The following is a 15,884-nucleotide window of genomic DNA, read 5'->3' on the forward strand; positions in this document are numbered from 1 at the left end:
AAGCAATTGATCGTGCAATGTTTTATGATTCCTACATTGTGAAATAATTTATTGTAACACAGCATTTGTCTGTCTCTCATGTGGTGCAGCTTTGTTCTTTGCTTTGGTATATTATATCTCCCTAGTGAGGGAGGCATCTTTGGGCAAAAGGTGCATACAGAGAAGTGCACACAATGATATTGTCTAATAAGACAACAGACTATGGGTGATTAAAGGTGATGCTGTTTGTCCCGTAGGCTGAGGGTGCTGTGTCAGTGCTTTAGGTCCACTGCCCATTTTGTTTGCCTTTTTACTTTACACTTCGTCTTTGAGATAAGCCTGTCTACTAGTTCCAAGCTACCAAGGGGGTGAGCAGGGTTTATCCAAAGTGTGTAGCTTCCTTAACCTGACTAGAAGCAAGGGTCCCTACGTGGACAAGTTGCATACCTCTGCCAAATAGAGCCCCCTATTTCTAACATCAACTAAATCTTTAAAAAAATGATAATTTTGGTTCTACTGATTAGCTTTTTATTGTTTGATATCATTGTATTTATTCATTTTTGCTCTTTTTAAAAAAAAAAATGATTTGAGATTTTTCTTGTGTTGTGTTTTAAGTGTAGTGTTAGAGTTCTGCCTAAAAGCTTTAATCATTGCCTCCAAGTTAAGTCTGACTGCTTTTTTTCCAATCTACCAGAGGATTAAGCCCAGGTTTATAGTGTGACTTTTGTGGTTCACCCTGACAAGGATTGTGTTTATTTTTTAAATCGACCTTTCACCCATCTCACCTAATAACCCAATTTCTTACAAATAGCAAGAGTAGATTAACTTTTACAAGATGAACATTTGGTTTCTTATAGTAATCCTGTATGTTTGTTCACTTTTAGATATCACCACAGCCAACACGTCTATCAAAGTTATAAGCCGCTTGTTCAAGGTGAGGACATGATTAATGATCCCTCTCAATCTGCTACTTAGAAGTCTGATGTCAATCTTAAGGTTCCTCATCAATATTCATAAGGACCTTTAGTAGACTTACATAGGTAGTACGATGTCAGACAACATTTAATAGATCATAATCTTCACATATATAACTCAAATTTTCCATGCTTCACCTTTTAAATTGTCAGATGTTCTGCTATTTCTAATTCTAATAACGTTTTCAATCTGAACTTTCCCCAATTAAAAGAAATATGAATTTGTCTCAGGATTGCAGATCTCCAAACCTCAGACCCTCACTATTCAACCCTGAACTTTTTATTGTGAAATCATATGTTAACATCAATCCATTTAAGGGTGGATTATTATTAATGTTTATGGAAGCTTGAAGATAAGAATAGGATACATGGAATCTCACATATTACTGTAGTAGATAAGGGTTTTAGTTTTGGTTGCCCCTGTTATTACCATGTATATAGAAGACTTGCTCTGTGAGAATCCTTCTTAGGCCCTCTTAAGAGAGATATTACTTTGCATAGCCAACTGTATCCCTTTGGAATGTTTTGACTTGTATACCCCATGGTTGTCATGTGGGAAAGCTAATGATCACAAGAGTAGTCTTGAGTGACAAGCTATAGGCTTCATTGATGCACTGGAAAAAAGTTATGTTCAGTTTCATAGTTCTGTTCTGTTTACTATGAAAAATTCTGACAAAGGCAGTAGGTCTAATTTACCTATTGGGAAAAGCATTTGTTAAAGGCTGTAGACTTTTAACAGTGGGTTGTTATTACATTGTGTACTGCCTACTGGCTCGTAGTTTGTGGCATGCAATCTCACGGATTACAAAAGTGGGCAAGAGTTATGGCCATCCATTCTGACAAGCTGGAAAAGATGGGCTTAACGGCTGGAGGGGGCAACCTAGAAGTTGAGAAACCGGGTTCAAGTCTTGGCAGGAACACTGAACATCCTCTGATTCTGGGCAAATCACGTAATCTCTCTGTGCCTCACAAAAATGAATGTGTCTGTCTTTAACGCAACTGGTGCTCATGTAAAGTGCTCTCATATCTTCGGGTCGAGTTTGCGCTATATAAAACAAAACAAACAAAACTGGGGTTTTCTCTGTGGTAGTTCTTGTAATGCTCAATTGAGAGGGAGTCTGCATTCTTTTTCATAATGCATATTCTACATAATTGTAATTTTACAACTGTATGCATGATGGTTGCTAGTTTATGTGCACTTGAATAGGGCTATGTTGGTTATAGTGTCACGCCAAAGGTGAAGGCTATAGGTGTTGTCGGTTTATTGGGAAAAAGGTATGCCTGGTTCCATAGTTTGATCTGTTTAATATGAAAGTTTTCGATACAGCCAGTTGGGCTAACTTACTTATTATGATACATGTGTTAAAGGCAATAGGTAATTTAGGATGAATTGTTATTACACATTGCTAAAGCCTCTAGGCAGGTATTTTGTTACATAAAAGTTCACAGATTGCTTTAGTAGGGTTTTGGTGTTGGTGGCCCACTCAACAACCGCAGGGATAGAATATGGTCAATCCTTATTGGGCTGTTTTAGAAGGGATTTTATATTGTTTTGCCACCTGAAATTTTGTGCATATTAGTAATTGTACTACAGTATATCTGATGGTGGGAAAGCTTATGCCCAATATAGTATGTCTGAGTTGGTTAAGGCAACAAGCCAATGATGAAGGTCGAAGGCCTTGTTGTTTGTTATGAACAGTTCCGAAAAAGGCAGTGGCCTGACATATTGATTGTGAAAAGCATATGATAAAGTCACTAGGCATTTAAGGATGCATTGCCATTACTGATAACAGTATTAAAGACTACAGACAGGCATTTTGTGGTAGCCAGTGTTTTGGTGTTGGTTGCCCTCTCTGACTTAGGGTATAGAAGATTTGCACTGTGAGAATCCGAGCTAGACCCTCTTAGGAGAAATAGTATTTTGCCTATACAACTGCAATTTTATAATTGATACGATGAAGGCAGTAGGGCAGTTTTAATTACTATGTAACACATATATAGAAGCCAATAGGCCTTTAAGGCTAGATTGGTTGTGCATCATATTAAAGTCCGCAATCAGGTATTTTGCTACATATAATCTCACAGATTAACTTTGTAGGGAATGATTTTGGTGTACTCCCTGTGGTAAATATTAGGGCTGGAAGATTTGCATTGTAATAGTTCTAGAATCTCGTCCAGGAGCCCAACAAGTGTAGATGTCTGCCATGAACTTGTAATAAACAAAATCATCTCATTATACATACATCCATGTATACAAATATATCAAATCCAATCCTGAAATTGTCGTCACTCAAACAGGCGGGCACGGACTCAAATTTTATACGTGCTTTTATTAATGCACTGTTGCCATGTCCATGATGCGTTATATAGTGATACAGATACATAGAGGGCCTTTCAGTCTGCCCGCTTCTGCCACTGGTCTGTCTGAGTGTCATTTACACTGCTTCCAACCATCAAAATGTGCTGCATGTGGTAATGATTCAGTCCACATCAGTCCTTGACTCTCTTGCCCTGTGAGTGATGGCATTTTCAGATCACATGTGTACACCTACCTGCATATTTGTGTGCTTAAGTGTAAGGGTTAGTTGGCCAGAGCTTTAGTTTTCTATTTCCTCATTTTAAAGTTCCCCTTTCTTTTCTTTGCTTCGCCTCTTTTTATTCATTTTTTTCTCAATTCAATTCAATTCAGCTTTATTCGATTGAGAGTAATTAATCATAAAAGCAAAAGTACACAGTATATACAAGAGCAATACGCAAAGTTACAGAGGCCATGATATAGACTGAGTCCAACATTTGCAGGGCTATGAGTGCAGGACGACAGTGCCTAAGGCCAAAAGATTTCAATACCGGGAGAATCCACCTTTTCCTAGGAATAGAATAAAATTTACACAAAAACATGACATGTAATGTGGATTGAATCGATACGTCATCACATGGACAAATGCAAAGAGATTTAGACCAATCGTTCCGTTCAGTGAAACTTAATAACCTATGAATGATTCCCAAGCAGAAACGAACTATCAAAAATCTGTCAAAATCACCTAAAACAGTCGAAATATAAGGTTGGATTGTTAAATGGGTGGAAATCAACTGATGTGCCTGTACGGAAGTTTTCTTCAGTTCTGTTGCCAGTCTGCGGTCATTTAAAGGGTCCAAACACAGTTTTTTCAAGTCCTTTCTTGCAATCAAACATAGAGTGGTAGGATCATCAAAGAACTCCTGATGACCCAAATTATTTAAAAAAAAAGGATTTAATGTATGCTAGCCATCTGATCCTCGACATCCCTTCTAACTTCATAAGGTCAGAAATAATAGAGCGATTCAAGGACAAATTTTCCAAGGTCCAGATCCTATGCCATTCAAGTATCGGTTGTATTTTTATGGTATCTTCCAGGTAAACGATTCACAGTTCTACATGGCTTATGTAAGTTGATGTGGAATCTGGCACAGCCAATAAGAACCTTAGAAATTTATTTTCCACAGTCTGCAGAGAAGTAACATCAACAATCCCCCAGACACCAGCTCCATAAGTAGCGACAGACACAAATTTTGCGTTATAAATTTTTAACAACTCAAACGGGGGCCTCCTACCCAATTTCTTACTAAAATTAAAAAGGGCGGTCACAGTTCTAGCAAACAGGATCCTCCTAGCTTTCACGGCTTGTTGCCAACTAGATTTGTTGTCAAATAGAATGCCCAATAAGCAAATGTTTTGGTATATTCAATAGGCTTATTATATACAAACATGGTCTTTGCGCTCTTGTTCTTGCTACTACCACTAATCATAGCGAAGGTTTTGGAGACATTTATAGAAAGCCCCAAATTAGACATAAAATTCTCAAAAGAAGACGTTATTCTTTGTAGGGCCAAAGGCGTACGAGCCATTAAGACAGCGTCATCGACATATAACAGTGCCGGAATAGTTCTCATTTCTATCTGGGGTAGGTCTCTACAATTTTGCACTAAATGTTTTTCTAGACCATTGATGTATAGAGTAAAAAGGAAAGGAGCGAGAACACAGCCCTGTCTCACTCCTTTTCCTATCCTAAAATCAGTAGTGCATTGGCCCCCTACCCCGTACCGTACCCTAGCCTTGGCCCCTGCATAAAGCTGTCTACGAAAATAGACTAATAAAACGTCCACGCCTAACTCTTCTAAAATTTTCCACAACTTAGCATGGACGACACAATCAAACACTGATGATAAATCAACGAAGGTTAAATATAAATTACCCCTTTTTGCCTCTGTGTATTTATTAATTAAAACATTTAAATTAAGACTCTGATCCACTGTCCCCATGCCCTTGCAAAATCCATATTGTATGTCGGATATTATTCCCGAGGCCTCTGCCCTTTCTTGTAACCTATTAAGTATGACTCTACCAACGATTTGCACGAAAGAGTCTAACAGGGAGATAGGGCGATAACATGCCGGATTAGCTCTTTCTCCTTTCTTAAAAATGGGGACTAAAATAGAAACTAACCTGGTTGGAGGAAGACCATACACACTACATGCATTAAAAAATAATGTTAAAAGTGGTCCCCATAGCTCAAGATTATATTTAAAAAGATCTACTGGAATGCCGTCTGGCCCTGGTGCCTTGCCCCCTTGACTAACTAGTATGGCATCAGTTACTTCCTGAAGGTCAGAAACCAAATGCTTTTGAGATTCTGGCCCCTGGGGTAGCGGCTCAATTGCTGGTGACCCTGATACGTCCGAAGCGACAGTTGGACAGTTATAGAGATTTATATAATGTCTAATCCAGTCTTGTTCAGGGATTGCTATCTCTAAATTGGCCCTGTCCATATCGATCAAAAACGGGGCATTAGCAGCCTTCCAGAAAGCTGACGAATCACGCACCATAGATGCCGCATGCAGTGCTGACCTCATTTTCCTTTTTAGCTCATTTTTCCTATTTTTCAGCGCCAATTTGTACTCCCTCCTTGCTTTACTAATGTCAAGTTGATTTTTAATTCCAGCATGGAGCGCGTACTTCAGCTTTGAATATGCTTGGGTGCACGAGTGATCAAACCATCCTGACTTCATTGGTTTACTTTTATTAGTTTCAACGAAAAGGGCCTTCTTAATGGATTCTGCAATTACTGCAAAATTCTCCACGATATCTCTTTGGTCGCCCTGATCGTTTAGACAGTGCATAATATTATTATGGCAGTCTCTAACTATTTTGCCCATAAGTTCTTCTTGGTTCACACTCTCCCATTTTAGTGCGTATCCATTCTGTCCACTAAGTTTAATGTTATCAACATTATTAATATTTCTATCCTTCTTTCTAGTGCTTTGACATTGCGTCATCAGGCTTATGCTTAATGGGAAATGATCACTTAAAACTAAGTCGTGAGTGTGAAAATTCATTACCCTAGAAGAATGTCTATTAGACAGCAAAATAAAATCTATTATAGAGAAAGCGCCACAACCATTAAAGGTTGGGCAAGAGGCTCTTATAGGAGATGTTAGCATATTACCAAAGCCCATATCCTGTGTTAGTAGCATATCGTTAAAGAGATCCCCTTGTGTTGTATGCGCAAAGTGCGGTAGACAATCTTCATCGTTATCGTCATGCGTTAAGCCACAAATCCCTTTTCCTATATGTTGACATAGAGAGCAATTAAAATCTCCCCCCCACAAAATAACTACATCCTTGTCCGTAGAATCCTGAAGCCATACTAGTCTGTCCATTAAAGACTTCAGGATACTAGCGAACTGTAACTGTGGGACGTTGTTATAAAAATTGACTATGATCAGCTTCGTAAGTGAATCACAGGATAAGCCGATAACTTGATAATAGGGACCATCGAAAAAATGACATTTTTCATAATTCATCAAGTTTGAAATGTATATACAGAGGCCTCCATTCGCTCTACCACAGGGAGAAGGAACTGCTGGTGTAAAAAAGGTTCTTTGACCTTCCAAGTGAATGGTCTCTACTAACCAAGTTTCCTGTAAACACAGGATGTCAAAATTCCGTATAAAATTTAACCATATATCATTTAGCAACTTCGATTTTAAGCCCGCAATATTCCAATAAACAGTTTGAACTCCCTCAGGACTAGTTCCTAAGTTATTGCCCCCACAACTATTTCCCAAAGTTATTGAAGGTATCAATGAAGGAGAATGGTTTTGTGGGGTGGATGTAGACCCCGAGCTAAAGGTCAACGCCATGTTGGCGCTGCCTGGAAAGACTTCTGTGCCTCGTGAGGAATGTTGTTATTCATAATAATCTCAGGGGGAATTTTAGAGGTCGTAAATTCAGAACTAAAACTGCCAGTTATAATAGGCAGAGACGGCATAATACAAGCCGTACAGGTTCTTTTTTGCCAGGTCTCGTTATGGATACAGTTTAGAGAAAAATTATTTATAGGGTCTGCCGAATGAGTTACTTTATTGTTAACATGTGGCACCTCCCCAAAATCTTGGTGCAAATTACCCCCTAGATTGTCCGAGCTACTACGTCAATCTACTTCTTCAAAGGAAGGTAGGAACTCATAGCGATTGTGTGTTTGTACAGAGTATCTGCAACCATGATCCTTGATTGGGGCCCTTTTTTCCGAGACACCAGGCTTATAAAAGAAGCCCAAAGGAACCACACTGATATTGCCTGGAACCATTGAGTAATATTCCATTTTGCTCAATATCCAGTGTACAAATTGCGGTGTTTTGAAATTCAGAACCACACAATCGCCTGGAATTTCTTTTGTATCTCTTTTTACCCAGCTTACCCTTCTTGCCATTTTGAACTCCGCGAATAATCTATCCGTTTCGCCTACCCTAGTTCCCAACCAGGCTAAATACTTATTTCTTAACACATGTCATGGTTCATAAACATCATTTCTCAGTTTTGGAACATTAGTTAGAATCACTGTATATGGCGTAGCAGCAGGTGGTAAATCCAGTAAAGGAGCAGTTAATTCAAACTCTGAGTTTACAGCTGGGACTGCGTTACGTCGATTAGTGCCATCTATGTGATTAGCCGTCACGATTTGCCTACAGGGTAATTGATTAATAATACTATCTTGGGGGGCTGGAACATGATCATCAATATGTCCGAGATTCAACTGTGTACTCCCTGGGTTTGGTATGAGCTTTAACAAATCCTTATTAATCCTAGATTTAAAGGCACCAGGATTTAGTATTGGTGCTTCAATAATTTTCAAAGATTTGGAATAGTTAAGTAGTAACTCTTCAATTGCACCAAGCCTTATTATAATGTTACTTAAAGAGTCTCTAAAAAAGGTATCCATGGCCTCGATCTTAGTTTTTATTGCCGTTACATTATTCTGAGTGAGTACATGTGGGGGAGTTGACTCGGTTCCCCGAGTTATTTTTTTGGGTTTTGGGGGGGGGGGGCTTATTAATTCCCTTTTTTACTACTTTCTGAGTGATAACCTTAGTCCTAGAGGTGGGTTCTACCTCTGTATCTAAGGTTAAAATCGGGTTTTTTGTACGTTTAGTAGGTTGCTGGAACTCAGCGTCCTGGTCGGTAAAGGAGACATGATCTGAAATGTTCAAGACACACCCGCTACTTTCAACATTGAGGTCATATAATGTTTACTTATTTTTATTCAAGAGTAAGTCCCCAGAACCGGCTGTGCCTACCGTGTTATCGCGGGAAATGGCTTCTTCCACTGACACAATTTGCTCCTCCAGAGCTCCCATTGCACCTGTTAAATAATTTAAAATAGAGACACATGGTCCCTCCCCCGATTTGGCTGTGAACTTGAAGCTTTTCGTTTCACCATTTTTACTTATGTAAGCACAGAATCCTAGGGGCAGCAAATCAAACAATGCAGGAAAATGCCACTCGAGGGGATCAGTGTCTAGAAATACCAGACAGAATTTAGTTTTTCGTTTTACAACTTAGGTAAAGAATAATGTAACAAACGATATGCAAAAGGCATTAAACAAGGTACTATAATACAAAAGTGCAAACTTCTTACATCCAAAGCAGTAGCTAAGATATTAGCGTAATGAATGACAGGAACTTATCTGACAAAAGTTCGAGCATGTAGAGACAAAGAAGCCAAAATCTATGGCCCAGCCCAGTCTACTCCTGGCTAGGACGGGCTAAGACAGGCCCGTCTTGGCCTGGTCTTCGCCCGGGCCGAGCCTGCGCGCGTTCCGTGCTGCGGGACCTCCTCTCGGTTGATAAGGGCTCCGCAAGGGACCGTGGCTAAAGTGCGTTGTGCAAGTCAAGGCGCCAGGGGCTGTACAAAATAGCGTTGATTTCCTCCAACTCACCAGGGGTCTCCCGCGCTGCGGGACCTCCTCTCGGTTGATAAGGGCTCCGCAAGGGACCGTGGCTAAAGTGCGTTGTGCAAGTCAAGGCGCCAGGGGCTGTGCAAAATAGCGTTGATTTCCTCCAACTCACCAGGGGTCTCAAAGGGAAACCTACAGACCCAATGTTGTGCTAACAGGCCACTTGCTTCCTGATTATTTCATCTCTAGTATGTTGCATTCCGCATGACCACTGTCTCTAAACCTTGCAAGCATTATCAATCAATCAATCAATACATTTATAGAGCGCGCTACTCACCCGTAGGGGTCTCAAGGCGCTGAAGGGAGGGGGGTGCTGTTACTGCTCGAATAGCCAGGTCTTGAGGTGTTTCCCGAAGGTGAAGTGGTCCTGGGTCAGTCGTAGGTGGGCGGGGAGGGAGTTCCACATCTTGGCCGCCAGGTAGGAGAATGATCTTCCTCCGGTGGTGGTTCTGCGGATCCATGGGACGGTGGCGAGGGCGAGGCTGGCGGAGCGGAGTTTGCAGGTTGGAGTGTAAAACGCGAGACGGTTGTTGAGGTATTCAGGGCCTATGTCGTGGAGTGCCTTGTGTGCGTGGGTGAGGAGCCTGAACATGATCCTTTTGCTGACAGGGAGCCAGTGCAGGTCTCTCAGGAGGGCTGATATGTGGTGGTTGCGAGGGATGTCGAGGATGAGTCATGCATAATATAAATGTTTTACCATTCTCAGATGGCCAACATATTTATTCTAAATGTGGCAGCCAGATTGGAACTTGAAAATAATGATAGACAACATACTTTACACTCTGCTATGTCTATTTTCATTATTGCAAGCATATTCCTGTTGAGTTTAGATGCCAACATGTTTTCTTTTTTCTACTTGTATTCTTTTAATTTATCTTGCAAATGACGTTGAGTTTGTGTATGTTTTATTGTGGTTGTGACAGAGGATGAATGCAAAAATGAGTCAGTGGACGGAGGAATGGATGCACCATTGCACAGATGAGTGACAGAGTGCATGAAAGAGGACTTATTGAGTACCTAAACCCATCAGTGACACAAATGCATGTTCATTCATCAGCCAGACTAAATAGCATTGTCAATGCTTGTTTGCTTTACGGTTGTGCTGCTTTAAATTCCCATCATACACAAAGCTCTTAATTTCGGTGCTAACACATAACAACAGTCACTGGCCTTCAAATGCTTTCATGGTGAGTTGCATCTCGCATATAAAAAATTCGATAACTTTTTTCTCTCAATTATTATGCAAAATTGAAATTTGTACTAGCAGGCCTGAACATTGTAGCGATGCGTGATGGAAGTCTCTCTCGGAAAGGTAGCAAAAAACTAGTATTCAGTAGAACATTTAAAATGTTAAAAACAAATCCAGTGTAAACCGATGCCCCGTGGACACATTCTCAAATGAGATTGGAAGAGAGGAAAGCAAAGTAGAGGGCAGTAAAGCCCAGGAATTAAAGTCCAAAAATGGTTCTGTGCTGTTTTTTTGTTATAATTAATACACTATAATAAATTCAAAATATGTGGAACGTGAGGGAGCAAAAACTCCTTCAGGACTTTGAGGCAGGTTTGGAGGTTATGCAACTTTCAACATTTAAAATGATTTTTTATTTTTACATTATTTTTTAATTATTAGCCAATTTGATATATCCTACACGGCATGGTGCAGTGTTTCCCTTTGAAAAGTACATCGTGTCACAAACCCGGGGAAAATTTCACTTTGTGAATGACACTTGCGAAGTGGCTGAGGAAGTCTCAGTCCTCCTCCCTGCCATAGATTACCCCCACCCCTGAGCTACCATAACCCCCTTCGGTGGGGGGGATCATACTTACCTTGTTCCAGAATCATTAGTCTGCTGCAAAACTCACACCCATAAAAAGCATTGTAGGAGAAACTAGTACCTGGCTCAGATATTCCAGCCCAGGTGGGCAGTTGGCAGGTGTGGGCGGTGGTGGCATCCAAACCATGGCTGGCACCGCTTGACCACCAAACGGCACATTGTTCGCTGGAGGGGCGGCTAGACCGTCTGTTGAACCCTGGTAGCCTGGATTTGTTTTACCTGTGGAGAGGGGAAATATAAATCGACCATTGAATGGCAGGACCACAGCAAGGTAATTGATCTATGGAAGTGTAAGTCTGAAATCACAAGGTGGAGGGCTCAACATGGTTTTTTTTTGTCTACGAGAGTGGCATATTTTTTCCTAAAAGGTTTTTGGCTTTAAAGTCGTTGAACAGAGTTCACAAGTTGATTAGTATAATGCTTACTTCAACTTTAAATTGCATGTTTGTGTTTTAAAACATTTCCACTAGTACCTCATTGTCTTCTTTTCAGTATCTCTCAGCTCATCTGCTGTTCCTCGAGTTTTTACAACCCCTTTGTCTCTTTAAAATGAGGAAGAGTTTCTGTATATCAGACATTACAGAATGAAATTTCTGTACTTGCCAAAAATGCTGGCAGTTAAAGGAAATGAAGAAAAGAAAAGCAAGCTACATACCCTTCTCCTTCTAGCCTCTCATTTTCCAATCTTCTCTTTTTTTCGTTCCGTGTTCAGTCTCTACCACCTTTCCTCTTTTCTTGTCATTTGTGTTCACGGCTTATCTCTTCTCTTTTTCCCTTCTCCTTTTCCTTTTAACTGCTTTCCTTTCCCAGTCTCCACTCCATACGTTCTTCAAAAGATGAACCGGCCTTTAGGTACCTTTTGCACACCCAGGCCTCTGAATGTCAGTGGTGGTAGGACGAGGTCAGTCTCGATAGCTCTCCTGAACTGCGACACTTTAACAGACTGAGGAGGACATGTATAAGGAAGTGTCGGAACGCTGCATTAGCCTCCTTGGTTTAACGACGTGCTCCGCCACTTCTGAGACGCAAGAATGCACCATATTTACAGGCATGTGGTGCAGCCTTGCGTTTCCCCTGCGATGGCGAGACGTTTAGCAACTTAGAGCCAATGCAGGCACACTTGCAGCATAGTGCAAGGGTGTCTGCGTGCAAAGGAGGATTCTTTATGTGTAGGAAGGTGTCCCTTCCTGCACAGAAACAGTCCTAAAATGCTATTCTGTCACATTCATGCAGCACACATGAAAGTGAAAAAATTGCCTTTTTTTTAGGCCCAGCTCACTTCTGTGGTGTGGTATTACTTATGCGGCGGCGCCACCGGGTGCCTCACTTCCACGGTGCACCGTCCCACGTTATCGAGTTCCAGGGCAGGAAATGGGCTGGGAGCGATGTGTTGATGCTTGGCAAATAGTCCTCCCATGGCCCCCGGGAACCCCCAGGGCGGAACGCTGTTCGGAGTGTCTTTAAAACCGGCCCGATCAAGCCCGCCACCTGCAGAGATGAGACACGCAGGCCGCTGATGTCCCACGGAGCACTCCAGCACTTGGGGCACCCAGGAAGGTAATTCGTTCATAGCAAAGTCAGTGGCAGGAGCGGCGCACTCACCGCTGTTCCAGCCGATGCTGGAATTGCCGTTCGGCCTCCTTAGTCCAGGCGGCGGCCCACGCACCACGCCGCGACCGCGGTGTCGATTAGCATACATGGCCGGGGAGCAATGGGGCCCACCCGGGTCCGTAGGAGCCGCTGGAATGCTCAGGCCGATGTTCACTCCTTCCCACTTCTCCGATCAAGGCGTTCCTCCGCACAATTATTGGGCGCTACACCCGGGCCAGGTGGGCACAGCCTCATGCGATTTTGGCCGGGGCAAGATGCTCCTATACAGATTGATCCGGAGTGGCGCAACGGAGCTAAGCTACCGTGCAGCCATTTCCCTCGGCAGCTGGCCAAGCCCCCCGGTGATGGCTCTTCTTAATAATTCCTGGTGTAAACAGTGTAGGCCGGATCTGTGGGGGCACGAGTCTTTCCTAAATGCACTCTCTCCTAACATCTGCTTGAACAGTAGACACTTTAATCTCTTAAATCATAAATATGCTGCTTGAGTGTTTACTAATGCTGTATGTCCATATACCAGACCCCAATCTCGTTCTCTCCCTCATCCCATTTCCACCGGTGCTCTTTCCTTCTGTCCTTCGTCAGATCTGTCCATTTCCTCCCTCGTCTTCCTTTTGAGACCGACGTCCTATGTTTTTTCTTTCCTCATATTAAACTCCCCAAAAATTCCAAACTCTCATTCCTTAGATCCTTCAAAGTTCAACATTCTCCCTCTCTTGCCCAGTCCTGCCGTTTTGCCCTTCTTCTCAACTCTCCATTTGTAATGCACATTACCTTCAATGTTAGGATGTTACGAAAAAGCCCCCCAAAAAGCTGTAATATAGGAGAGATCGAGATGTTTTTCACTTTCACTGAGTACAAACCTCTGGACAGAAGGAATTCTCTGTGAATTACAATAGAAACACCAGCACATTTAAATGTACACTGCACTTTAAATTACAACTGATGTTGTTAAGGTAGCTCCAAGCTCGAGTCTAAGATGGGAGGCAGCCTATCTTGAGACGCCTGAGCCCCATCCTTGCTTCTGTCCGGGTGTCATAACCCTCGCACTGCGCCTACCCGGTGCGACTTACACCCCTGCCCCCCCCCCCGCCCCAATGACGATCCCCAAAGAACTTAGCCAACAAGAATGGTACAGTTGTGGTCGTTGTTGGCCGTAGTTTTATTCTGGTTACATACATCTGGCATGACATCGGTCATATTGGGTTATTTGCGAACTGCCATTTCTTTGGACACAAAGCCGTGCCCCCCCCATTCGTAGTTCGTTGTACTTCCAGTTCGTAAAGGACCCGACCCCCCAACCAGATCTGTTGTTGTTCGTTAGTATTCTTCCTCTGGTCCAATTACCACTGGGACCACCATTTGGTTGGTCACCCAAGCTTTTCTGCGTGTAGGGAGGGGTAGCTTTCTCTCCCCCCGGAGTTAGGCCCCAACTCGCTACCTTTTGTGCCCTGCCGACAGGCCGGGTCTGGGCCGCGAGCGCCGTCTCCGTTTGCTACCCCTCTTTCGTTGGCCAGGCCACATCACCCTGCCGTGCGGCATCCCAAGGTGAGCGGCCCTCCTCCTACACACCGCCCTGTCGGTGTGTCTCGTTAGCCAACCATCGTACCGTTGTTCCGCAAACGCTCGTGTTGCTGTCCAGCACTGCGACATTGCTGTATCGTAGGTGTGGGTGGGTGGGATTTGCAGAAACCACGTCGGTGCGCCGCTCTCCCTGCTCCCCGAAGTTAGGAGCTCCCTGGGAGAGCGGCCCCTTATATCCCTCATCTTCTTTTCGCGCCGATCGTGCCTGCCCCCCCGTTGGGGGGTTTGCATCTTGTCTCGCCCCCCCATTGGCTGCGGGGGGGAGTGGTAGCCGCGAGGCCAGCGCGTGGGCAGGAGGGGCTACTGCTCGCCGCTCTTGGTCGCCAAGGGCGCCCAAAACCGGTTCCTTCTTGTCACCTTCGGCGCGGCGCGGCGAGGGTTATGGCGCCGGCCCCTGAGCCTCTCCCCCCCTACGGGGGGGAACGGCGGCCTCTGCAATAACCCTCGCACTGCGCCTACCCGGTGCGACTTACACCCCTGCCCCCCCCCTGCCCCAATGACGATCCCCAAAGAACTTAGCCAACAAGAATGGTACAGTTGTGGTCGTTGTTGGCCGTAGTTTTATTCTGGTTACATACACCTGGCATGACCTCGGTCATATTGGGTTATTTGCGAACTGCCATTTCTTTGGACACAAAGCCGTGCCCCCCCCATTCGTAGTTCGTTGTACTTCCAGTTCGTAAAGGACTCGACCCCCCAACCAGATCTGTTGTTGTTCGTTAGTATTCTTCCTCTGGTCCAATTACCACTGGGACCACCATTTGGTTGGTCACCCAAGCTTTTCTGCGTGTAGGGAGGGGTAGCTTTCTCTCCCCCCGGAGTTAGGCCCCAACTCGCTACCTTTTGTGCCCTGCCGACAGGCCGGGTCTGGGCCGCGAGCGCCGTCTCCGTTTGCTACCCCTCTTTTGTTGGCCAGGCCACATCACCCTGCCGTGCGGCATCCCAAGGTGAGCGGCCCTCCTCCTACACACCGCCCTGTCGGTGTGTCTCGTTAGCCAACCATCGTACCGTTGTTCCGCCACGCCGCAGGGAGGCTCCCGTCTTCTTGCGGCTCCCCCCCCCACGCTCGTCCCCCTTTTTTTTTTTTTTTTATCTGCAACCTGCCAAGGCCATCGCGCCCCAAAGGTTGCCCCAGAACATCTTCATCCCTTCCTCGGATAGATGCACCCCATCTTTGCCATACAGCTCCTGGCGCCCCAGGTGAATCAAGCCATGTCTGATTGACTCCATGCCGTTGGCACTGCAAAATTTGTGCATGGCAATGTTCAGTTTCCTTCTGCTGTTCTCTACTGCTTTATGGGACTCTGCGCCCCTCCAGTGACCCCTGCTGACTATTTCTGACCAGATGATGGTTGTTCCCCCGAACGTCGCCGATGCCCTTACGAGGTCGTCCTGCATTGCGTGGCTTAACACTCTCCTCCCCATGCGTGTCAAGTCATTACCCCCGAGGTGGATGATCAGTATGTCCGGGTGCCATGCTGCATCCGCCAGGAGATGCTCGAGCGTCGTCGTCAGCCTGCTCCAGCTCATCCCTGGTTGTCCCAGCCACCGGATGCACGTGTCTCTGGGCCTTTCCGCCAGCCTGTGGCCCGTCTGCCGCCACCAAGTACCCATCCTGGCGACGAACGAG

General features: G+C 44.2%; 1 protein-coding gene across 1 annotated transcript in view; it reads right to left on the reverse strand.

Annotated features, from left to right (window-relative positions):
- The window catches only part of LOC146785475 (phospholipid scramblase 1-like), a 454,376-nt gene that overhangs the window by 272,717 nt on the left and 165,775 nt on the right, over nucleotides 1-15,884 (reverse strand). Inside the window, exon 4 of the mRNA XM_085634540.1 lies at nucleotides 11,124-11,281. Coding sequence (XP_085490666.1) covers nucleotides 11,124-11,281 — 158 coding nt within the window. The remainder of the gene's footprint in view (nucleotides 1-11,123; nucleotides 11,282-15,884) is intronic.

Source organism: Triturus cristatus, chromosome 11 (genome assembly GCF_964204655.1).
Source record: "Triturus cristatus chromosome 11, aTriCri1.1, whole genome shotgun sequence".
NCBI lineage: Eukaryota > Metazoa > Chordata > Amphibia > Caudata > Salamandridae > Triturus > Triturus cristatus.